The sequence below is a fragment of the Carassius carassius genome, chromosome 30 (genome assembly GCF_963082965.1).
Source record: "Carassius carassius chromosome 30, fCarCar2.1, whole genome shotgun sequence".
Classification (NCBI taxonomy): Eukaryota; Metazoa; Chordata; class Actinopteri; order Cypriniformes; family Cyprinidae; genus Carassius; species Carassius carassius.
In genome coordinates this window covers 13,206,464-13,233,303 of record NC_081784.1, presented here as the reverse complement: position 1 = coordinate 13,233,303, position 26,840 = coordinate 13,206,464, and the positions used below count along the sequence as shown (strand labels likewise).

At 37.0% G+C, this 26,840-nt stretch overlaps 2 protein-coding genes across 4 annotated transcripts in view; one reads left to right on the top strand and one right to left on the bottom strand.

The window, feature by feature from the left end:
* Positions 1-26,840, top strand: part of LOC132111144 (heme-binding protein 2-like) — a 136,537-nt gene that overhangs the window by 107,876 nt on the left and 1,821 nt on the right. The gene's annotated exons all lie outside the window — the stretch shown is intronic.
* On the bottom strand, positions 5,371-26,167 carry LOC132110669 (coiled-coil domain-containing protein 85A-like). 3 transcript variants are annotated; one of them, XR_009424669.1, is made up of 4 exons: positions 25,534-26,167; positions 23,498-24,968; positions 6,923-6,980; positions 5,371-6,394 (listed from the first exon to the last, which is right to left on the bottom strand). XR_009424669.1 is itself a non-coding variant. In XM_059517472.1 (4 exons), exons 1-4 carry the CDS (start codon positions 25,759-25,761, stop codon positions 6,379-6,381), a joined length of 1,263 nt encoding a protein of 420 aa, XP_059373455.1. In that variant the 5' UTR covers positions 25,762-26,167; the 3' UTR covers positions 5,371-6,378. The 3 variants fall into 3 exon arrangements, 2 of the variants coding, with proteins under 2 accessions (XP_059373455.1, XP_059373456.1); XM_059517472.1 differs by having other exon boundaries at positions 24,008-24,968; XM_059517473.1 differs by having other exon boundaries at positions 24,017-24,968.

The following is a 26,840-nucleotide window of genomic DNA, read 5'->3' as shown; positions in this document are numbered from 1 at the left end:
AACCTTGTGAAGTCAGGTTGATTCGATCAAGTTTAGTTGTAAAACTTACATAGGAAGCATATTTTTAGGAAATCTTGTAGGGTAGTGAGATGAAGCTGCTATGATGGTAGGGTGTTGTATGTGGTTGCCAAGCTGTTGCTAGGGTGTTCTTGGGGGTTACTACAGTAGGTGGTTTTAAAATAGACAAATCGTGATGCTATGTTTTCTCATTAAGTGTAAAGGTGTGGTCACATAAGCAGGATCATTGTCTATTGTCAAGTGTTGTAATGTATGAAGCACAGCTCACACTGAAGAAACTTTCAAACCAAATAGCTTGGCAAAACACAAAATTCTTGATTGCATGGATGCCTGTGACTGGATTTTGTTTGCAAACATTTGCCAAACAACAGTAAATGTGACTGCACCTTAAAGGGGACATCAGATGCCCATTTTCCACAAGTTGGTATGATTCTTTAGGGTCTTCATGAAATGTCTGCAACATATTTGGTTACAATTCCTCAATTGTCGTGTAAAACAACACCCTTTTACCTTGTCAAAAACTTTGTTCACTGTGACCCGTTCTGTGCATCCCTCTTTAAATGATAATGAGCTACTGCTCACCCCACCCCTCTCTTCCGTTTTTTTATTAATTCGTTGGCACATTACCATCAAAAACAAAACTAATCCACTGCATCCTCAGTGGCTCTGATGTCAGGAGAAAATGACGACTCTTATGCCAGTTTCACATTGCAGATTTTGCGTCAGCGTAACTTCATCTGCAGCTGCAGACTTGCGAGAGTATTCACACTGAAAATCAGTCTTAAGTTGCTGGGGTATATTTTTTTTAGCAATAGCCAAAAAAGAAAACATTGTATGGGTCAAAATTATAAATTTTTCTTTGAAGTCAAAAATCATTAGGATATTAAGCTAATGTCATATTCCAAGAAGATATTTTGTAAATTTCCTACCGTAAATATATCAAAACCTAATTTTTTATTAGTAATATGCATTGCAAAGAATTCATTTGGAAAACTTCAAAGGCGATTTTCTGATGACTTACAAATGAGAACAATAGAAGCAGTCAGGTCAACAAGAGAACAACAACAGTATACAAGTGCCATGACAAGTCTCAGTTAGTCTAGTATAGAACGCATAGGTAGGTTTTTTTTTTTTTTTTTTAAATTAAAAGACAAGAAAAGGAAAAGTGCTAGTGTTAGTTGGTTAAGTGCAGGCGAAAAAGATGAGTCTTTAGCTCTTTAAAATGACTCTCATTGAGTTCTAAACCCCTTTATTAGGTCGGAATCTTAATCATTTTGCAGATTTCAATTTGAGCTTTTTGACTTTGGCAGAAGTCTCGTTTGGTAATATTACTAATACTATTACTTCTAGGTGCTAACTGAGATGTTAATATGATTTTGTCAGTTTACTTTGATAAGAGTTGTAGTTATATATAATTCTGTATGGTTTACATTGCAGTGACCTACATAATGGTGAATGGAATGTATTTGGAGACAGCTCGGTAAACGTTCAAGGTTCTGTGACAGGTTGTAGAACATGTGGACGATTGTCTTTGATATTAGAATAGAAGTGATGGTTCACACGTGTCACCATGGAGACGAGTCTCTGAGGAACTGTGACTCTGTCCCCTCCTTTTCACACACACATTCTGTCTGTACCCATAATGCGTAATGACAATCAGCACCTGACGCACACACATATATGCACTAACCTATGTATATATCTCATTTGTGAAGCTTTTTTATCTGAGAGAGCATTAGATTGGACAAATATTTGTGGTGCAAGAGAGTTCACTGATTTTTTTTTCTTTTCTGTATTAAATTTTAGAATTTTGTGAATTCTTAGAAGTCTGCAGAGATTGTGGCATCATTAAATAGCAGCCAAAACAACTTTCCTTTGCCTCATTCTGCAAGAAATTCCTCTGGCAGAGATCACTTTAAGCCATAAGCAGAATGCAAGCTCAGAATTGCTACATTTCTCCACCTCAGCATTTCATAACTTTATTTGTCTTTGAACAGCGCTACATTTTCAACTCTTCATTTTCCATCAGCTTATTCTAGGTCTGAGGGGACGAGAGCCAAATCCACTGTGAAACATTATTGCATTGATTGGTATAAATATGAAGATGCAGTTTTAATAAAAATGTGTGTGTGTGTGTGTGTGTGTGTGTGTGTGTGTTAGAGAGGGAGAGAGAGAGAGAGAGAGAGAGAGAGAGAGAGAGAGAGAGGCATACAAGTATTTATAGGGCCTCTGGTTCCTCTAGGTCTGATGTTTGCGTTGATGGATTGGGTGTTTTTTGGTCAGGTAGGCATTCAGACTGCTCTCAGCAGGATCCCAATATGTGCTGCATTGCAGTAAAAAGCAAAGAGCAGACATTAGGACTCAGTGTTTGTGTGTGAGAGAGAGTGTGTAGTGCTCCCTTGACAATAATACATCTTAATCAGGGCACACAGTGCTGCTCTTTGCCCCTTACCTTCTGGCTGATATACTTCCCTACTTACCAAAGCAGAGTAGAGCACACATATTTCATTTTATAGTATTTACTGTACTTAAACATGCACAGTGACATACAGTTTAAGACACATGACAAGTAAAAGTGATAATGGATTTGAATAATGCTTATTAGCAAACATCCTGTATTTTCTTATGAAATAAAATACATTTATCAGACATTACCTGGTTCATGATGTTTAATGAACCATTCACAGAAATAAAGATTCTGTCATAATTTACAGAAGATATTATTTTCAGAAGATATTCAGAAAAATAGGTGGTTTTTGAGGACAAATGGGGTTAGCTTTAAGGAAGAAATTAATACTTTTATACACTCACCTAAAGGATTATTAGGAACAACTATTCAATTTCTCATTAATGCAATTATCTAATCAACCAATCACATGGCAGTTGCTTCAATGCATTTAGGGGCGTGGTCCTGGTCAAGACAATCTCCTGAACTCCAAACTGAATGTCAGAATGGGAAAGAAAGGTGATTTAAGCAATTTTGAGCGTGGCATGGTTGTTGGTGCCAGACGGGCATTTCACAATCTGCTCAGTTTCTGGGATTTTCACGTACAACCATTTCTAGGGTTTACAAAGAATGGTGTGAAAAGGGAAAAAATCCAGTATGCGGAAGTCCTGTGGGCGAAAATGCCTTGTTGATGCTAGAGGTCAGAGGAGAATGGGCCGACTGATTCAAGCTGATAGAAGAGCAACTTTTACTGAAAATACCACTCGTTACAACCGAGGTATGCAGCAAAGCATTTGTGAAGCCACAACACGCACAACCTTGAGGCGGATGGGCTACAACAGCAAAATACCCCACTGGGTACCACTCATCTCCACTACAAATAGGAAAAAGAGGCTACACTTTGCACGAGCTCACCAAAATTGGACAGTTGAAGACTGGAAAAATGTTGCCTGGTCTGATGAGTCTTGATTTCTGTTGAGACATTCAGATGGTAGAGTCAGAATTTGGCGTAAACAGAAAGAGAACATGGATCCATCATGCCTTGTTACCACTGTGCAGGCTGGTGGTGGTGGTGTAATGGTGTGGGGGATGTTTTCTTGGTACACTTTAGGCCCCTTAGTGCCAATTGGTCATCATTTAAATGCCACAGCCTCCCTGAGCATTGTTTCTGACCATGTCCATCCCTTTATGACCACCATGTACCCATCCTCTGATGGCTACTTCCAGCAGGATAATGCACCATGTCACAAAGCTTGAATCATTTCATATTGGTTTCTTGAACATGACAATGAGTTCACTGTACTAAAATGGCCCCCACAGTCACCAGATCTCAACCCAATAGAGCATCTTTGGGATGTGGTGGAACAGGAGCTTCGTTCCCTGGATGTGCATCCCACAAATCTCCATCAACTGCAAGATGCTATCCTGTCAATATGGGCCAACATTTCTAAAGAATGCTTTCAGCACGTAGAAAGGGGGTCAAACACAATATTAGTATGGTGTTCCTAATAATCCTTTAGATGTGTGTATTTTTAATAATGCATGAAAATAATTAGGATTTCCACAAAAAATATAACTGTTTCCAATATTGATAATAATCAAGAGCACCAAATCAGCATAGTAGAATGATTTCTGAAGGATCAAGTGACTGAAAACTGAAGAACAGTCATAAAAATTTATAAAGACATAGGGTTAGTAAATAATTTTCATTTTGGTGTAAAGTAAGTTAAATTTAAATATTATTGTCAAGAATTTGATTTCTGGTTTCCCGATATGGGGTACTTCATGTTAATACAACAATCAAAATAAGAAACCAATTAAACATGTTTTACATAAAGAAGACTTTATTGTTTTTACATACATCTCTTAGTATAATATTTATAGATTCAATAATGCCAGTACATCAAAAATAATGATTATAGTTATCATATATAAAAAACTAAGCCTTAATCTACTCTTTACTTTTTAAAAACATAAAGGTTTTATATATTAATATTTGTTCTGTTTCATAATCTGTCAACAAAAATAAAATAAATCACAGGTAAATGAGCTTATCAAGTAACTTCTGCTGTTTTTTAAACTGACAGAATGCACAAGGATTGTTGGTTTGCGAGATGTGTTATGTTCAGTGAGGGAACAAATATAAGCTATGAAGTCCTCTCAAATGAAACGCAACAGTACCCGGAAAAAATGAGTCTGTGGATTGTACTGTCAGCCAGATGATGTTCAGTAAAATACCTGGTAAAAAGAGAGGCATGATGGTCTATGTAGTCCAGTGGGAAGTCTGAGAGCTTTACCTCTCAGTTATGGTCCAATAACCGAGAATATGAGGGCAAGCAGGTCTGTGCTCTAAAAGAGACACAGGGCTGAATATATATATATATATATATATATATATATATATATATATATAACTTTTTCCTTTTTTTTTTTTTTTTTGGTGAACCATAAAATGAGTTTGGCAATTTCACAAAGCATTGAAGTGTTCAAAATATGAGCTTTGCGAATGGGCTACTTGATTTCAGCAGCAATGAGGGCAGAAATACCAGACACGAGAGGACTCAACACAATGGAAGCCTAAAACGTCTGGCTACACAAGTCTTAGGTGCAGCAGCAGTAGCTTTCTATGTGCTTTTTTTACATCATACAACACTGCATCTACGAGATGTTGAGAGATGGGGGGTGTTTTTAGGACACCTCCCACTTTAACTTTTGACTTCAGCGACTATAGATAGTTAAGTGTTTAACTACCATACTTTACACATGGCCACAGTCAACGTAGTAAATCAAATGTTTTCACACAGGTCCTAATGAAAGCCAGGCATTGATTGAGACAGGATGTCATTATCATTAAGATGTTGAGCTAAAAATTTAAACTTGTCAGCTACTGACATTCAGTATCGCTCTTTACCTTCAAACAGCTTAAGAAATGCCCTTGTTCTTAGAGGCAAAAGAACAGTTTGGTAGTAGGTATCCGCCTGTTTGTGAAAAATATTGGCACACTCCAAAAAAAAAAAAAGTTTTACAAATTTTCTAATTGTTTTTAGTAAAAATATCTAGACATCCTTAAATAAGCAACACTGCATAAGAGATATTATAAGAGATTATATACAAAATTTCCCCCCTATATTTTCCTATATTATCTATTAAAGCAAGTTTTATAATATCTCATGCTATTTTGCATATTTTTATGTATCATTTTATATATTATGTATATTAATATTTCATGTTAGCATTGTATATTTTGTTGTTTTAAGCATAAATCTGACAACATTTAGTGAGGTTTATTAAAACAAGAAAAAAAAATACAAATTGAGTGTGACAAATAAAAGAAGTAAGTTTTAGTATGAATATTCTCAGAAAACCATCTTAACTCTCATCCTTAATGTCTTATGCAGTTTTGCTTTGTGAATAAATGCATCTTGTTTCTAGAATGTTTAGATCGTTTTTAACTGTAAAACAGTACAAAATAATCATTAATAAAATGATTTTTTTTATAGTGTGGATTGATTGTGTGTTTTGTGATCACTGTAAACAAAATGGGTAAAAAACCTTTCATTCCCAATTTCAAACTTTTTTGTTTTGTTTTGTCTGCTTCCGTTCAAAGGAGGTAGGTCTATTTTGTTGGCAAAAAGAGATGAATAAATCTCCCATTTGGGAAATCCTTTTGGCAAATGTGTTATTTCCAGCTGTTTGAATCCTAAGGAATCCTTCCTCCAGGACTCGGTTTTGTAGGGATGTGAGTTGTATTGGGAGACCAGCAGGAACCAGTGTGGAGAGGGACGGGGACAAGAGACACTTACTGCTGCAAGAACATCCTTGTCTTCCATTTCTGTCAGTGCAAATTAAATGAAAGCAACAGGGATCCTCTTTCATAGCCAGGGTTCCACCACTGGATCCGGTCAAGGCAATGGTCAAGAGGCATCAAAACTATGGAGAGAAATAAGCATTTGATTAGGACAGAATATAGAAACTTTATAATGTCTTTAAGATTTAAGTCTTCAGAAATGGGTATCATGTAGTGTTTTAGTATGTACAGTATGTGTGTGTGTGTGTGTGTGTGTGTGTGTGTGTGTGTGTGTGTGAGAGAGAGAGAGAGAGAGAAAGAAAACTGATTTGGGCTCAGCAAAATTTAAAGGCCAATCATTCTAATACTATCCTGTAGGTTTAAATATTCTGAAATAAATCTGTGGCATCATTACATAGTTACTTCTCTCCTAGTTACTGTTACATATTTACTTTTGATGAAATTAATTGTTGATTATTTTTTTCTTTTGTTTTTAATTTGTCAAAAAAATAAATAAATACTCGCCCCAAACTTTTGAATGTTAGTGTACTACACTCACCTTACAAACTGAATGAAATATTGGCATGCTAATCCTCCTTTGAGCTGTTGTATGCATAAATTACATACATATTGTACAGATATGCACTGATGTGTACAGATGTGAGTCTTACCTGTCCCAAAGCTTGACACTTCTACAGGAGTTGGTGCAACAGCCAGCCGATATCAGAGCTGCAGAGGAAAAGAATATATTGAGTACATATTTTAGATGGTTAATTTAATATTAATGATACTACTGGCAAAATAATAGCTCTTGTAATAACATTATACTAATTATACTAATATAAAGCTTTCCAAAACACACTGAGTTCCTCAGAAAAAGAGTGGGCTGACTTACTGAAAATGGTAATTATTCACTTGTTTATAGAGCAGCTAATTAACCCACTGCTGCTAATTAACTGTTTTATACAGCCTTTTTATGTAAAAGGCCCAAGGCAACCTATAATTTATAGTTATATCTTGTCTTTGCGTTAGTTCTGTTTGGTAAAATGGCAGCAGCAAGACATTTTTTTGTAAAATGGATAATACAATTCTTCAATGTGGCAAATAAGGTTAGCAGCACTGTCTCAGTTCTGCACAATAAACCTGGCTGAATAATAAAGATCATTCTTTTGAATCAGATCTTTTCGATGAATTGTTTGAACCAGGTCACAAAAACTGTTCTTAACAATTCATCAATGAATCAGACTGAAACTGCATCAAACTTAAATTTGTATTTAAAACTTTTTTAGAAATAAAATGTTAGTAAACTTATTTTTCCAAATTTGCATCGAGCTCAGTTTTTGTATTTCTTGTGTTTTGATACATGGAAATATTTATGTGTTGTGTTTGCATACTGTTATGTGCAGTGTAATGTTATTATATATATATAGTATTTATTAATATTTTGAATCAGATTTTTTCATTTTCATTTTAAAGTTTTAGTCATTTTGTTATTTGCTTTTGTCATTTTTATTTGTTTTTAATGTTTTTAGCTTGACTTTTATTTCAGTTTTACTTCAGCTTATCATATAATATTTGTATTTTATTTCAGCTTTTTATTTTTTATATATATAGGTTTAGTTAACAATAACAAAACTGGTTAGGTGTCAAATAAATGAACACTTTATTTTTGTTTCTCTTCCTTAAAAAGGAAGTGAATGAGCTAATACAATGAGATTAATACTGACATGTAATTATTGAATGCTTTGACAGCCCTAGTTTCCACTGATCAGTTATTTTGATAAACAGCCTTCTGATAAACAAGACATTGATTTAGTTTATTGATGCTAAAGTTTCAGATGTTCCACTCCTAGCTTCAAGTCACTTTGAATTAAAGCATTAGCTGGATGCATAGATGTACACATACAGTATAGCCACATTAATTGTGGATGCATTTGAAGAATATATGAGGAGGACAAATGATAAAAAATGATAAAAAACAGCCTGCATGTTTTTGTCTTGTTAACACTGCTGTTTACAAGTGCACATGCCAAAAAAGAGAAAATCCCGCTCCATCCCGTGTTACGTACAGTGTGATTGCACCAGCAGGAGGTGTGACCCTGAATGTCTGCTGATGAAGAGTACCTTCTGTCTAAGTCAAGTGTCACTTCTGCAGCCACTCTGAAGTGGAAGGACTCTCTCTGTCCCTCATGTGCTCATTCACACACACACACACACACATAAACACACAAAGCTTTAAAGGGATAGTCCCACTTATGTTGTTGCATACCAGTATGAATTTATTTCTTCTGCTGATCGAACAAGAAGATATGTTGAAGAATGTGGGTAACAACAGTTTCTGGTCCCAGTGGACTTCCCAATGGCTACCAGCAACTGTTTGGTTACCCATATTCTTCAAAATGTCTTCGTTGTGATCGACAAAGGAAAGAAATTCATACAGGCTTGGAACAACTTAAGGGTTGAGTAAATGATGACCAAATTATAATATTTTGGTTAAGCTAATATACCTTAAAGCATCCTTGTGAACTCTGTATTCACATACACTTTACACACATAGAAATAGGTTAAGAGCTTTGTCAGAGTCAAGCAAAAAACAATTTGTTTCTCTATTGATTTACTTAGCTTAAAGCTTATTACAGTAATACTTCACTTAAGCCCAGGAGACAGACGTCTAAGGGTGACACTGCCCACACTTCAATCTCATCTATCCTTCCATTGTTCTATCTAGCATTCTGTAGATCTGTTATTTGTTAGTTTGAATTGTGAGTATTCTTTGATATAAAGGGGTTATTATAATCATTTTTTTTCAAGTGTCACATTTGCCCCATGATGGCTGGTAGTTACCGTTACCGCGGCTGGTAGTTCTCATTGTTCTAATGTTTCTACATAAGGACTGCAGTTTGATTTGTAGTAATCTGAGAATTATGATGGAAAATAATAAAGTAAACAATAATACTGGTCTACGCTGTTGAATATTTAAATTTTAACCAGAGCTTTGTTTTTGTATTAATAATTATTTAAAGAAGAAAAGGGAATTTTCTTGTTTTGTACTGTATATGTATTTTACAATATATTGCTGTGGTGGGTAGCCATAATCATAAACATTAAATCATTTCCAAGCCTGCAGTGAGAATCAATAAGCATAATCAAATCAATGAGCTACCATTGCCTCAACTTTCAGTTCAATAAAAAATTACAGAAATTTTGTTTAAAAATACTGAAATGGCATTTATACCGAATTATCCTGATCTAGAACATTGAGAACTTCAATTTACTAAAATAAGTATGTATTTGGGTACAAACTTAGAAAGTGAATTATTTTACTGCAGAAAGATGCTGTTATGTGTCCAAATTTTGCCTAGACTGAGTACTGAGTACATTTGATGAAAATTCCTGATCTATTTAAAGCCTAACAGTTGGCAGAGGTCCATCAGTGGAAAGTAATAACATCATAATGGTGCGGAAGGGAGCAGAACAGCAGTAGAGGTGATGAATGAAGGTGCTTAAACCTCTGACCCGCTTCTGTATGTTGCATTTGTCAATATCTTTAATAAACACCCCTGAGTTCAAACTGCCTCTGCCCTCTGCAGCTTCAAATGACTGCAATTAATTGTACACTCACAAACACATAAACGTACCGTGCCGTGAAAGAGAGAGACACACAAATACTTTATTTCTAAATGTAAAACATCATGTCTACAATAAGTGCAGTGGCTTGAAGCAGTTAAGGGCATCAAGAAAGAAAAAAGTCCATAAAACATGTGCACACATACTTCAGTTCAATGTGTTTGGAGTACAAAATTGGCATCAATAAGTTCCTTTTTATTGACAGAACTGTCTTTCTTTAGCATGTGACCTTCAATTAAGGCAGTAAAATTCTAAAATGTGTTCTCAGGGATGCTGCTTGCATATAAAATATATTTGCATTAATGAAGGAAATACCAGTGCTTTTAAAACTGTGAAAACATTTAATTATTTATTTATTTACATTTAAGTTTAGGGCTTTAATTCTGCATAAATTAAAAGCCACATCAGAGCATCTTACATTTCAGCCGTCGTCTTGAGCTCCATGAGAATCAAAACTTCCGTGACACAAATCAAAATCAGGTTGCGTCTGAATTCAGTAAACAAATATATCATCCAAGATGAGTTATTTTGGATGCTATCCATATTGTGGCCAGAAGCTACGGTTTAAATTTTAAATGCCTAACGATGGATTTGTTTCTTACAGATATGCAGCTTTTAGCTTCACGTGATTTAACTGATGGACTGGAGTTGTGAGGATTATGGGTGGATTAATCTGAAGATTTTTATCAGTTGTTTTATAACCCATTCACCCACTGTTTGATTTGGTGGACCCCTCTGAGTACTACTGTGCATAACACCTATTATCTACAAAACTAAGTTTGAATACACTTAAGTTGTCTGTGCTGAATTAGTTGCAGAAAATAATAGAGGAGATAACGGAGAATACACAGGAACAAGGCAATTCAATACAATGGCTCTTCGTAGGCGCAGTAATCAGCAGTGCATTGTTGTTCTGGGAATGTATTGGAAGTGTCTGAGCAGCACTGCGGTAGAGTCTTCATTAATATGGGAGGAGCAGGTGTGCTCCAGCAGGAGATGCAGACAGGACACTGATACTCACTTTCAGACTCCATGTGCCTGTTTGCACTTGTGTGCATCTGCTGTATGTACATGTATATTAAAGTGATGAGGAGACAAGAGGCTGATTCAGTGATGTACTGTATGTTATCAAGTTGTATAACCAACCCACTTCTCTGACTCTGTTTCTTTCTCTTTCTTCCTCTTCTGTTTTTCCCTTCTTCTCAGCTGTAGTCAGTCAGCATAGGGCTTCTCTACAGTCCCTTACAAGGTCATCTGGGCCTCTCATTAAACAGTCCCATCAGCCATCTCTCTAACTCTCTCATCATCTGTGCTCGTTCACGCTGCTGTCTGGTCAGAATGAGAACAGAATGAATATTCCTGTGAGAAGCAATCTAGTAAACACACATCAATACCTCTCTGTCTCTTAGAAAGAAGCATGGGACATGCTTACTCCAATTTCAGGCTGACATGTATATATTTCTTACATTGACAGTGTAAGATGTGATAGTCTAGTGGTATAGTTTTTGTTCAGCATGGTTCAAATCCAGACATTTTTAAACATGAACACTAGTGACCACCATGTATTTGAAATGTATGAAAATGAAAATCAGACAGTTGAATTTTATTACCCAATGTAGATTTATCATTTACTCAAGGTCATACTGGCTGGACTCAAGGCTTATGCTCTCTGCTGCCATAGAAACGCCTAAACCTTTCAGATCAGTGACTGGAAGCAGAGCGGAGAGTGTCAGAAAGGGTAAAGTAGCCTTGTGAGTCAATAAGCATACAGGAACAATATGTTTCGCATCAGTCCACTGGACCTTTGGCCTGTTTGTTACTGGTTGAATGGAGAGATGATAAAACGGAAGCGAAAAGAGAAGTGAACGTCTTTGACGTCCTCTGAGCAGCCATGCTATTCTGTTGTTCAAAGAACTCTCTCTATCTCTCTCTTTCATACACACAACACACACACAGCCACTATTGTAGACACTATTCAGCAATTACAAGGAGACAGCTCAGACAATATGACTACATCTAAATTTATCAACACACACACTCAGTTCTCTGCATATTATGTGCAGTATCGCTACTGAGCAGAGAAACTGGAATCCAAAACATAATCCAAGGTGACATTCAGGATACATTTATCAATATATTAAGAGCCGTTACTTGAATTCAAGGGCCCCAGGGACAAATTTCATGGATGAAGTGCAACAAAACTGATTCAGTTATTCCTAGTATTTTTACTTGTTTGAAGTGCACATTCAGATTATCGTGCATCTCACAAAGCTCTAGCTATATCGGTGTGTATTAAACTCCAGCAGTGTTGAAAGAACTGAAATCTGCATTTTAGTGATCCGAATTTCCCAGGTTAGAAATTGTATATGCTAATAATTACAGTTTAATGTGAATCTTTGCAGAGAATATTATTCCTTTTTATGGCTGCCAGTTAACAGATTTAAGTGTTACAATATTTCACATTTATTTAAATTGTATTCTCATTGTTATTTATAATTCTGTAGACCATTTTCTAACATTTTGAGCCTATAAAAGAGGTCCTTGGTTTAAAAACACAAATCATAGACTACACTTTAGGTAATGCTTACGTCAGCTCCAATGGAAACAGTCAGGAGTTCAGAATCAGGTTTGTGGAGCGCATAAATATTAATGCTTTAAACGTTTTAAAACAAAACATAATGGTAGGGATTTACCTCAAAGTGAGAAGGTAATGAGACAAGGAAGAATAACCGTTGGCCTACTTAACACGATGTTCTGGGAGAAAACCTGATCGCTATCTTAAACGCACTATGCTCCCTGCTATCCTTTCGAGGAATGAAAGACAATGAGCCATAACTTCCCACCTCTCCCAGGATCCTCGTCTCATACTATATTCCTCACTGGACAAGGTCAACTCTTAATGAGCTTCTTTGCAAATAAATCTGAAATCCGGACCCCGCTGACCTCAACAATTTCCTCCAGGCAAAAGAGGACTATTTTTATAAGTGCATCTGCGTGCATGTTTTTTAATATTGTGATGCCCTTCGCACAGTGTTTGTACCATCGTGGAGTATGAAACAATGGGAAGACATCAAGGAAATCAGGTCAGTTAAGAGATTAAATCACAATTTGGGTAAAAAAATGGGGAGCTCAAATAGTTTACGCAATGTACTTTCCCTCAGGAAATTATACAATGATCACTATTCAGAGTGAAGACAGTCTGTCTCTGCAGCACACAGGAACACACTCTTCTAACAACCACTGGAGAGAGTCTTCCCTGAGGATAGCCTTTTCTCAGAGGTGTACAAAACCCTTATTACAAAGGAGATAAGGCATAGAATTTCCTGGCAAACTGTTTAAAATTGCAGTTTAAATGGTGAAATGCACGTCCTAATAAGAGAATGAACATATATTGTGACATATACATGCTCACACACTGGAGGGTGGGCTGTCCTATACTGACCCAGCTTCTAGAAGCAATTTCCCTTAAGCACCAGTGTTCATCCTAAAACACAGCAGTGCTTCCGATTTTCCATAAGTGCTATGTGTGTCCCCAACAGAGCTTAAGCACATGCCTCAGATAACCGAGTCTCTTCATCACTCAAAACCATGTGCACAAACTGAAAACACACAAGAGGGCATCTTTCTCTGTACATATTCAAGTGCCACATTTTCACAATGGCTTTTATGATTATTTTTAAATCAAGTGGAACCCATTTTAAAAGAGCTTTTTAGGGCTTTCGTGGGGAGAATTTTGAAAGTGTATTAAAATTTTGAAATTGAAGTGCTAATCTTATCTGTTCAGCAAATATGGATAATAATTATATTATATGGATTGTTCACTAATTTACACATCAGTCCAAAAATATTCTGAAGATAGTAGTACACAACAATAAGTGATTGATTTGGAAAGTACAAGGAGTAACATAACAGAATACTCAAAAATGCATAATAATTCATAGCAAAATAAATCATTACGCTAAACAATTTTTCAAAAAAATTTTTAGAATTGAATTGAATGGAATATAAGTTCAATTTCTAATTGTGTCCTCTATGTGGCACACAAGTGCTGGACACCTGGACCAGAAAGTTGGGGGTTTGAATCCTGTGTCATGACATAATTTGTCGGTGCTGATGGCCTTGTGGTTAGTGTGCCCACATGTAGTGCAACTGCGCTTGCAGTGACCCAAGTTTGATTACAGACTCAAGGTTCTTTGCCAATGGAGGCAGTTGTGACTTAAAGTTAGAGTCAGACTTGTATTCAAAGGCTGTGGGTTCGAATACCAGCGCCTTATAATGCAGCTTCACTACGTTTTGAAATTGAGTCTAAATTACCTTTCAATACTTCTCACAGACTTTTCACACAGCACTGTTTTGTATGTATATCTCCATCCATCCATCTTTTCCTCTAGTTTTGAAGATTGTAATTCACTGATATGATAAAATATTCATGAGCATAAATTGAAAAAGAGGTCATATAGTGTCATTTAGTCCAAACTCCATCAGCGCATTATGAATTTTAAAATGCATGTCAGGCCATACATTCAGATGATGTATAAAGAGTGCAGTAGCTCTGTTTATGCTGAAGGGAGTCCATAAATACCCACAGTTAGCTGCGTGCACACTGCCCTCCTCCCACAGAGAGCACTGCATGGTTTGAGGTTCCTCCCTGAATATTACCTCTCTTATCTACATAAAAATTTCATTAATTTTAATGGCCTTACCAATTACCTGGCTCTATTGCCCAATTTCATTTTGTCTAAAGGTTATTTTATTGTCTGTGTGTGGATGGGGAGATGAAAAGCAAGGGTCTGCCTCTGAGCTGTATGTTTCTGCCAGTCTCTTCCAGCTTCTATTGCTACTATTACTGTTAACTGCATGTGTGTGCACTTGTGTAAATAGCAGTCCACTCGAAAAAGTAGTTGAATCACAGTGATTGATTTCATCTGAGTGGGTTTTCTAAAGATTGGAAATAAAGTGTAGCCTTGCCACACTGCAGTGTGCAAGGAGGAGAAGCAAAAAAGAATATACAGTATACTTATATTGCACACATAATGCGGGATGGTTGTGTAATATGACTCACAGGCTGAGGTAGACTGCTGTTTGTGCGTCACGATGAGCACAGAGACCTTAAATAAAATGGAAAGACTTTAGGTTCAGTATTTTATTACACTAAAACCACACACTGGCGTCATTGCTGTGAAATATTCTTTCTGACTTTCATTGTACGTTTCATTGTCTTAAGACATTTGTTTTTAAATATCTTCTAATTGTGTTCCACAGAAGAAAGTCATACAGATTTGAAACAACTGTCATAGCCTATCACTTTGCTTAACCTTGTATGTCAAGGTTGTTTGTGTCATTTTGTTGATTTAATCTGTGGTTCCGTTGTTTAATGTTAAGTTGTACATGTCCTCCGTCAACTCAGTCAACTCGAAGGAAGAAAGGTTTAGTATAAGAGCTTCAGAAGGTTAAAGAAGAAGAAGTACTTAAGTTGGTCTTCTTTCACCATAGAAAGTGTACACAGCATGCTTCTTTCTGAAGCTGATACATGAGTGTCCTACAGTCGTTTTCTGCCTGTGCCTAGAAATGTGACCCGGCTGTAAAAGCCAAAAGCAAAAGTGCAGTGCTTTCACCATGAAAAAGAGTTTCACCTCACTCCCTGTCCCACTGTCTCTGTTTCTCTCTCAGTCCATCTCTCACTTTTCACTATTCCTGCCCATATCAAAATACACAAACCCTTCAGTCAGCAATAAACATAAACATTCATAGCCTACTAAAACACATGTTAGATCACCGTGATAAAGTCCATATATTTCCTGAACTGAGAGCGGCTAGCTTCTTAAAAATATAGTGTGCAGTGTTTCTACAAAATAAGCATTTCAAGGTTTAACTAACAAACCTAGCTGCTACAAATGCTAGTGTTAGCATGTCTGCTAAAAAATAATTATTACTCCAGGATGGTTTATGCTGGTTAGTTTGGTGCTGACCAGCTTAAACTGGTTGGCCAATGTACAGTAACCTTCATGTTTTTAGACTCAAAAAGCATCTTTCTCTAGTGACTGATATTCATATTTAGGACTTACATTTTGCTCTGTCTGCTGTCTTTTAAATAACAGCTCTGGATGGTCACTAGCAGAGCTGCATTAATGACAACTCTTACCGTGGCTTAAGCCCAGATTTCAAAGGCCCAGTGCTGCTGGAGATATGTATGAGATATTAAAATTTATCACCAGAATTTACAATGTCTTGCTGTGCTTTCGCTGTTATCGTTTAGCTTTGAGTGTATGGCTGTGTGAAGGTGGTGATTTGTGAAGTTGGGCACTGAATGCTCTTTCCTGACTGCACTATTCACCCCTCCTGATCATTAGTGTGAAGAGAGAGCTGCCGACACAGTGACACAGCCAGATACATTAAATGAGATTTAATTAGAGTAGAGTGGAACATAGCACATATACAGCTACACACATAGTGAATATTCAGCATTTATCTGATCATTCCTTGTCTTGGACCTAAAGAATTCATGCAAACACTGAAAACTGAAAAGGTTCTATCCATGAGTAGGTCATCGTATATAACACATCTGTGTGTTGACCGCAGCTTGCTTATACCATCCTACTAATGTTTATTTTAAATCTCCTGGCCTCATCGTCCTCTTTCTCTCTCTCTCTCTCTCCCTCTCTATCCCTCTATATATATATATATATATATATGTGTGTGTGTGTGTGTGTGTGTGTGTGTGTGTATGTGTGTATATATATATATATATATATATATATACATGTATATACATATACAGTACAGACCAAAAGTTTGGAAACATTACTATTTTTAATGTGTTTGAAAGAAGTTTCTTCTGCTCATCAAGCCTGCATTTATTTGATCAAAAATACAGAAAAAAACAGTAATATTGTGAAATATTATTACAACTTAAAATATTAGTTTTCTATTTGAATATACTTTAAAAAAATAATTTATTCCTGTGATGCAAAGCTGAATTATCAGCATCATTACTCCAGCCTTCAGTGTCACATGTAACATCCAGTCTATCACATGATCATTTAGAAATCATTCTAATATTCTGATTTATTATGAGTGTTGGAAACAGTTCTGCTTTTATTCATCTTTTTGATGAATAAAAGGTTAAAAAGAACTGCATTTATTCAAAATAAAATCAATTTCTAATAATATATATTCTAATAATATATTTTCTTTACTATCATTTTGTATCAATTTAACACATCCTTGCTGAATAAAAGTATTGATTTTATTTAAAAAAAAAAGAAAGAAAAAAAATTACTGACCCCAAATTACTGACCAGTAGTGTATATTGTTATTACAAAATATTTATATTTTAAAAACATAGCTTCTTTTTTTTTTTTTTTTTTTTACTTTATATTCATCAAAGTATCCTAAAAAAGTATCACATGTTCTGAAAAAATATTAAGCAGCAGAACTGTTTCCAACTTTGATAATGAATCATCATATTAGAATGATTTCTAAAGGATCATGTGATAATGATCCTAGAAAATTCAGCTTTGCATCACAGAAATAAATGATAATTTAAAGTATAATAAATTTAAAAACAATTATTTTAAATTGTAATAATATATCACAATATTACATTTTTTTCTGTATTTTTGATCAAATAAATGAAGGCTTGATGAGCAGAAGAAACTTCTTTCAAAAACATTAAAAATAGTAATGTTTACAAACTTTTGGTCTGTACTGTATGTCTGTGTCTGTACTGTATATATATATTGGTTGAGCATTTTAAAGTATATATAGCAAAAGCATTGTCATGGGTTCAGTTCTCAAGGAATGCATGTATACTAACGAATATGTATACTACTGTTAAAACGTATGTGGTCAGTAAGATTTTTCAATATTTTGGAATATTATGATTATATGATTATATTTGACTATAATTATGCTCACTTTTATTTAATCAAAAATGCAGTAAAATAGCAGTATTGTAAAATATTCTTACTATCTAAAATAACACTTTTGAATTTAATTTATTTTGGAATGTAATTTTAGCAGCTGAATTTGAACTTTTCATTTTTCAGCATCATGACTCCAGTCTTCATTGTCACATGATCCTTCAGAAATCATTCTAATATGCTGATTCGGTGCTCAAGAAACATATCTACACTTAATATTATTTTAAAAGCTATCCCTTTCATTTTAAGAACTACAGTATCCCTTTAAAACAGAAATATCTACACTTGCACTGACCATATATGACGAAGGTCAAACACCAGCCATTAGTACAGTTATGCCACTAGCAAAGGTCAACAGACTTTCATAAAGACATGAATGAACACCTTCCCATTAACTGGACATTGAATTCTCCTAAGATCTTCTTTCCAATGAAAGTAAACCTCTTAATGTCTGCATGTATTTTTCTTCTGCTTCTATAGAACACACACAATGTAAGGTTAAATGTGTCCCTTCAGGCTATGAGCCCTTGAAAGAGATCTGTAGATTGGATAACAGCTCTGCAGGGACCCTGACCACTGCAAGGCCTTGTGTTCCCTCTTTCTAAAGTAGCAATCAATGGTTTCTACCTTCTGCCTTGAGCCAGCAGTAAGATAAACAGGGGTTCTAGGCAGAGAGCAGACTGGCTGATGCCCTCTCAGCATGAATTCCTAATATCTTACATAATCCCTCCATGTTACCGGACAGCACAGAGGATAGTATTGGTAGAGATGGCACAGGGTTTCAGGGTTTCAAACACAAGGCTTTTGTTGGCACACTTGAACATCTTCCAGGAACCGGGAGAGATCAAGGGCTAAATTTGAGATGCATCATTTTCACTGAGATTAATTAAACTGTTATTGTAAAATATGGGCTTCAGCAGCCAATAATTGGGGTTGACAAAACATCCTTAAAACAAAGAAACTGACTGTCCTATACAGTCTTTGTCTGTTACAGAGGCCTCTGTTAGGATAACAGCAAAGCAGTAAATGTAGAAATGCTACAGTATGTAAGAGTGCAGTTTAGATTTCATTACATTGGTTACACATGGTTTACAATTTCATTATGAGAATTCAGCTTATTCTTCCTTTCAGATCTCAAGATTAATGCACAAGTTAGCTTATTCTTGGGGGAAATTAACAAAAAGAAAGTCTGAAGGACAGTGTGGAAGTGAATAACACTGTACTGATAAAAAAGAATGATTCAACAGGCAGCAAATATGAAACTATTTGAAACCGTAAGTTATTTTAAACTGTAGGTAACAAATGCTTTATGTATTGCTCTGTGAACTGCAGTTTATGAAAAGGAGTAGTTCAATGCTCATTTTAGTTTCATTTATGCATTTGCCAGACACCTTCATCCAAAGTGAACTACTTTGCATTCAAGGTATACATTTTATCATCTTACAAATTTCTTTGGAATTAAACGCATGACCTTAGCATTGTTAGCATCATGCTCTACTATTTGAGTTTTTATGTGTACATAGGGATATATACAAGGACAGTCCATGTCAGATCAGGCTGTTGCTAAGGCTGATTTAAAGAGGATAGAGTGTAATATTTTCATATTTATAATATAGAATTTTTAACTCCCTTGTATTATTCATTATTTCTAGGTCAAGAGGTATGATATTTCAAGTATTATGATTGCTTTCCACATACAATTTGGAAAATGCATACACTTGGTCACTTTTAACATCAGTTGAAAATTTTAATTCCAAATGGTTCAGAGACTGAGACTTAGGCTAAATATATTTTTAAAATAGAATCCTTAATATACTGGGGGAAAAAAGACAAACTTCTAAATGTGGATACCATTGGGCAAAAAGACAAAGGATACACATTTTTTGTCAATTTTGTAAGTCAAAATGGGAGATTTTTAAATTTTTGTCTAGCATTATACAGTATCTTGCTTAATTTGAAGGAAACACTTGTTGACTTGACATGGAAATATAGCTACTGTATATGTATCCTAATTTGACATGGACTGACCTATACTGTGATTGGTAATTACTGTACTGTACTGTATATCAAGATGATTTCTGTTTAGTAATATTTAGTGAGAGTTCAGTTCAAATCCTGGGATAAATGCAGGCAATTCAGTGACTCAAGTATACTGATATTTGTGTACCCATTGGTAAGCAGTTATTGAAAGTTTAGCACCAACTGCATGACTTTTCTATTAAGGAAAATGATGTACAGTACCAGTCAATGCTGCATTTGCATCATACTAAATTCCTTTCCACATATCTTAAATTCAACGTTTCTCTATGTTGCAGCAGCAGAAAGCCTGAATTAATTGCTCACTTGTGCGCTAATGAGAGATCAATAAACACTGTAACTCTCCACTTCTACGAGTGCGTTCACCTATTTACCCCAGAACCTGTCTCATCAGCTTCGTTTTCTACATCACACGCAGGACATGGGAATTACTGAATGCCGAAGTCAGCATGACAACGAATAGATTATGGAATTAGAAACCGCACACAGCGATCACAGGGAGACTAAATTGCTGTCTGTTAGGACACAGCTTAGCAGGATTATAATTTTTCGTTAAACCATAAAACAAGCAGACAGTCATTAATTATGGCTGAGCATTCAAGATCAGTCATTGGCCATGTCACAAAGAGCTGAGTAGATTTAATTTGGTACCAGGCTTCTGAGAACTGTTACACAACCCCTGGCTCACCATCAAGAGAGTAAAAAAAAACAGCTGTTTGATGCCAGCCGCGATCGCCAGGGCCTTTATCTCTTGAGAAATGAAAGGATAAGAAATTTAATTCCACTTAAATGTCAAGGCAAGCAATTAGAAATGTATTCTGCAGATTGCAAATTAAATTACTGCAAAGGGCCAAAGCCTTGTACCGCCACATCAGCCTGGAACTACAACGAAAGCCCACAAAGCATGAAGCGTGAACAGCCAGCAGTGCTTGTTCTGTGTCACATTACCAATGCAAATGCAAATGAGCAACAGCATTATTTATTATTTACACAATGCATTGACTGACGGTCTGATTGATGGATGGTATGATTTCTCAACATCAGGTCCATAGCAACACTTAGGTGGAGACCCCATTTAAAGACCTATAGGCTGTAGAGCAATATTTAGGGAGAGGTCGGTCAAGGTCAAATGCAAGGTCTTCTATGGGTCGGGTTGGGATGCTTTGGAATGAACTTCAGTGATCAGAAAACAAACGTAAAGGATTTTTTACCCACAAACGAACATTCTGTTATCATTTATTCATGTAATTACCTGCATATATTATCTCTTCAATGGAAACAACTTTTTTCTCTACATTCAAGTCATAGAGGTTTGGAATGAGACAAGAGTGAGTAAATGATGACAGAACTTTTCATTTTTGGGTAAACTAACCTTTAAACCTTGTTTGCAAATTTCCCTGAACTTAAAGTGACTTCTGTAATCCAATTATTTATTTATTTTTTTCATGTTTTCTTTAAACTCTTTATCAGGCTGTTTGCAGCTGTTCTTTTATAAGTTTATTATGTCTAGTAATCAAAAAATAATAATAATAATTAGAAAGTGACCCAAGGGAAATGGCATTCCTTCATTTCTGCTTTTATCACAACTCTTGACAGAATGACAAAGCAAGTTTTCCATATAAAGAGTTTCCATTGTAAATTTGGGACGGGGTGTTATTTATCTTAAAAATATGCTTTTTAGACATTCACACAAATAGCTATAGAATTTTATTTATTCTTTAATGCACTGAATATGAATCTGCCTACATCACAACCTTTCTGAACATATACTGTACTGTAGAGAAGCTGATTTGCTCAAGGCCAAAAACATCAGAGTTACTGTGGACTACAGGTCACACCCCAGGAAGGGAGGAGAAAAAGAGAAATCCGACTGTCAAAACCTTCTTAAGTGATAATCCAGGCTGACTGGCCATAGCCAACAGGGATCAACTGTAATTCCATGCGCAGAATGTGACCATGTGGTTCCATGAAGAGTGTATTTTTTATTTTTAATATATTTTTTTTATGTTATGTGCATTTATGACTAATTAGACACAGTGGGGATTGTTAGTCTCTACTGGAATGCCAGTTTTAAGGGATCTGGAGCATTAAACAGACTGAAAAGTGAGGAGATATGCACCAACCCAGAGCATCAGTGGAAAAATTTAATTGGATCTGCACTATTTAGTCTGAGGAAATAATGAAAGAACAAATGTGTATCTCAAGAAAAGTGAATGACTGAAAGAAGAGAAAGAGAAAGAGAAAGAGAAAGAGAAAGAGAAAAAGAAAGAATACAATAGCTTTGTAAGCTTGTGGTGTCAAAAGGCATAAATAAGCAGCAGGATGGATCTAACTACACGCTGTCTGGTACCAAGCTTGCATACAAGTACTTTGTGCACTCAAACAAAAAAACAAACCACAGGACATAAGATAAAAGTAGCTTCTAAATCAACCATCCAACTGCCAGGAAGGTTACTTCAATGACTCATCACCATGTTTTTGTACAATCTATAAATCCTTCATCAGAATAGCAGTACTATTTCTGGTTTGAAATCTTCAGATCATCCAGAAAGCATCCATTTAGGTCAGTGAACTCGGGTGTTAATTAGCAGCTGTTATTTTCCTATTAAATGCAGTGCAAGGTAAACAGCACACAGCTTCAGGAAGAATCCCACGGCCTTGGCAAGCCACATAACTCAGCAATTTTCTCCTCCAAGAAAGATTAGCAGAATATAGTTGGAGAGAACGCTACACATCAGGAGGCGAGTCTGATATTTTGTTCTGCACACATTCACGGGGCTTGTCCTCCAAAAATGTTCACTGCAGCTTTTTTGATATGTTAGAATTGGTTCACAAAGCTATTATCTATTCAAAGCAAATTCATTTAAATGTATAGTTATAGAGGATTCACACCGTTTTTTTTCTTTCTCAGTAATCTAGCAAAGTTTAATTCTGACAGGATGCAATAACTTGTATTAGTATTAGATAGCTCAAACAGTAAAGCATGAAGTTAGCAGCACCAAGGCCATCGGTTTGAACTCAGAAATAATCCCACAGAAACCACCAGCAAGATCACCAAACTGAAGCTACAAAATGAACAAGCATGACAAGACCCAGCTAAGATCAGTACCAGCACCTTGTGGGGTGTGTGTGTGTGTGTGTGTGTGAAAGAATGTTTTTTTATCACTGCTGTTTATGGAGTTTATGAGCCTTACGCTGAGAGAATATAGGTCAGTGATGCTTACTGTAACCTATTCTGGGTGTGTGTGCATATGTAGAGTATATATCTATGTGTGTAATTCATGAGCATTTGTTGGCTGCAACATTCAGCTTATGCACCAGGGTGGGCCCCATTTACAACCGAATGGAGAATGACTTGCATTCAAATCCTGAAATTGAAATGAGATAGCAAACCGGAAAAATTCAAATTTGAATTGCAAGTAGAACTAAAACTGAAATTCAAAGAATAATATAATTAATTGAAACAAAGAAGAAAAAAAAGAAGAAAAAGAAAAAGAAAAGAAAAGAAAGTCTGACAAGCAAATACTTTGTTCGGAAGTTTAGACAGAGTGACTCATGGGAACATAAGAAAGGGGTGGTAGATAAACAGAAGTGATAGGCCTTCTCTCAACACTGCTCCTTCTCAAGTGCTGCTGACTCATACTTTGCCACGCCACTCACCTGCCTGCATATGGCAAATACAATGGTGTCCACTCCTGGTCCTCCTGGGTAGCACTGTCTTCTGGCTTTTGTTGGGCCTCTGAGCATTTTGGTCTTTCAATGATTGATTACAGTGTTCCCTCAGCTGGGTTCCGGAGCATAAAAAAAATGGCTTCGGAGGCACAGGTACAGAGGCTGACTGATGGGAGGCAACAAAAGACTGCTAAAATCATGGCCCAAGAGGACCAAGACTGGACACCACCGACCTTTACCAGAGATGGGATGTTCTGCTCAAGCCAAACACTAAAGCCCCTGCTCTATCCGGCCATTGCCTCTCCTGAACTGAGCAAAGAAAAACTAGACAAAATGCAGGTAATGGCTGGCTGAGTGGTATGGTTTAGTGGCTGGCTGGGAATTGGGGCTTTGCTGGCTCCAGGATGAAGGATGACCATCCCCTTTGCGTATTGTGTACTCAAATGGGACTCGGTATATCTCATTGTGGGTGCTACAGCAGGCTCCAGTCGGACCCACCATTCATACCGCTATAGATGCTCCGGTGATGAGGGGACATCTCCTCTACACCCGGTCTCGTCTGTGCCACCTCTCGGCCGATGCTGCCAAACTTTCCATGCTGATGCCTCAACAGCTCAGGGCTCCCAGATATGACACGGCCCTTCTGTAGGTGCTCCGGTGTCCCTGATAGAATCTGTTTGGGCTCTGGACTCCCACACACACTACCCATGCTACCCCTGTGCTTCTGGAAAAAGTCCGGACTGCCAGGTGGCTGAGACGACACCAGCAAGTGTTTCGAGAACTGTTCTGGGCTGCCTCTCTTGCCAAGTTTCTCTGGACTCAGACCCCGTAGGCCCTTATGATCCGGACTGGAGAAGGACCCACAGCGAGACCGGCACACTTGGGGAAAAGTATGCGCTACGTACTCCTGGCTGGTGCTATGTCTGCGGCTTGCTTGCTCAGGACCCGTTGCCTCCTCCCCTGAGCCTGGCTTATGTAGGTGATCAGGACTGCCTCCAACTGGGCCACCCAACAGCTGCTGCTTATGTGTGAGATGGTCAGGGCTGTCAGTGCTGCCCGCGCTGGAGGTACTGCTCCCGTCACCCACATCTCTTAGTAGGCCAGGCCCAGGACCGCTAGCGTGAGACAGGCTACTCTGACTATCGATTGAATTCCTGCAACCAGCTGGTCCCCCGGTACCCACTGGCCCACGAGTACCTCCAGAGCCCTTCTCCTCATCCAGCATGAGGCACATCTCTCTCAGTTCAAGGTTCTCCCTCACCACTTCCTCCTGCCTCTGCTCCAGCTCTTTCAGCTTCTGCAGGTAAAGCGTCACCTCCTTACGCATGATTCCTGCACTGTAGCGGCCCAGTCGCTGCCACTCCCTCGAAACCTTTTTTCCTTTCTGCCGGTCGTCATCCAGAAAGCAGCAGAGGTCCCGCAGCTCCTGGTTGTCCTCTTGCAGCTTCTGATTCACCTCCTGGAACAATAAAATCTATGACTCAACACGTGATGTCTAAGAAAAGCCAGTTTGACCGATGAAAGTAAAGTTAAATGCAGTAGTCAATGCTGCACAACAGAGAAGGATGGAGTATGGAGAACATAGGTTGTAGACACACTAATGTATTCTGGTAGAATATTCTACAGTTTTTCAATTTTTTTAGGCAAAATGAAAAAATAATATGTGTATTAAAACTAGTAATAACATTAGATAGATAGAAAGACTTGCCACTTTACACACCTGGCTACAACATTTTATTTTTATTTTATTTTTTATTTATTTATTTTGGATAAGACAAGTGGTACCATGTACTGTTTTATGGCAAAATGACATTATGGCGTTATACCTCATCATGGAGAACTGTATGTGCGAGGACCTATATATTAGAAAAACTATTTAAAGCTGCAAAACCACGCTTTAAAAAAAAAAAAAATATATATATATATATATATATATATATTATTTTACTATTTTATACTATCATTTAAAGTAACCTAAGTGAAGAAGGGTTAATGCAATCGCTATTCAATGTCACCTGCCTTACCTTCAAACCACGTATTTCGTTGAGGTGCTGCTGAAGCCTGCGGTTCACCTCTCGGATGAGATTGCTGTGGTCCACTATGACGCTCATCTTCTCAGTTTCAGCTCTGCGGAGCCGGCGTACCAGGTCCTCCTTGCTCCATTTCAGAAGCTCCTCATCCGTAAGTTTGGAAAGGTCCTCTGAGGGACCTTCTGCGTTCTTGGAAATGCTCGACTGGGTGGGCTTTTCCATTCTCCCGAGCAACTTGTCGAAGTGCTAGGCTATGAATCAAATCGTCGGCAAGCCAGTAAAATCCTTTATTCGCGATTTCCCGCAAATTCCCTCTTGTTAGGTTCGAATTTTTGACACTACCATTCTAACGACAACTGTTCTGCCCATGCTGTCCCCTCTGAAGATAGGGATGCAGCCCTAGAGTACCGACTTATACTTCTCCCCCTTATGCACTTGCTGTATGAATGGACCCTCTGTCTCTATGGCAGAGACCCTGTCTGTTTCCATCTGTCCGTCAGCATCCTGTCCAGTTCAGTGCGGTGCTGAACCTGTGGCCGCTGTCCGCGCGCATGAGGAAGGTGCACGGCTGGTCGCTTCTGTGCACAGGGTGCGTGACAGCAGCCTCTCAAATGGCCCCACTGGCTGAGTTGTGATTTCTCTCTCTCTCCGTCTCTCTTTATCTCTGTTCCGTCACACGCCCCCTTCTCTTGGAGACGGCTAACTTTTTGATATTGGGCTCCACCTGGTGGTCATAAAACAAACCTACATCAATGTTAACCATTTACGCCATTGCCCATTTAGCATAATAATAATAATAATAATAATAATTGTTATTATTATTATTATTATTATTATTATTATTATGGTGTATTATGAAAATTTTGTGTTATTGATGAATTTGTGCATTGTATTTGGTACTTGGATTCTGTTTATTGGTGGCCTTATTTAAGAAACCTAACAGTAGCAGGTGTGTTGAGATAGATAGATAGATAGATAGATAGATAGATAGATAGATAGATAGATAGATAGATATAGATAGATAGATAGATAGATAGATAGATAGATAGATAGATAGATAGATAGATAGATAGATAGATAGATATTACTACATTTAAAATAAATACATATCAGACTAAAGGGATGGTCCTAAAGAATGGCTCTTTATCTATTTATTTATTATAGGTAATCTTTAAAAAGGTCTAGCTTTTATTATTGTTATGGATTAAAATAATATAACACACTCAGTTATCTTTAATTTAGTGCACACTGGCACCAGACTCATTGTTTTCACAAACAGTTTGGGATAAACTGTTTGGAAT

Excerpts from the sequence above, each read along its gene's own strand:
- LOC132110669 (XM_059517472.1), bottom strand. The coding sequence starts at position 25,761 with ATGGAAAAGCCCACCCAGTCGAGCATTTCCAAGAACGCAGAAGGTCCC. Across the intron at positions 24,969-25,533 it reads ACGAAATACGTGGTTTGAAG|GAGGTGAATCAGAAGCTGCA; the intron begins GTAAGGCAGGTG and ends TTATTGTTCCAG. Across the intron at positions 6,981-24,007 it reads CATCTATAGCGGTATGAATG|CTCTGATATCGGCTGGCTGT; the intron begins GTGGGTCCGACT and ends TTTCCTCTGCAG.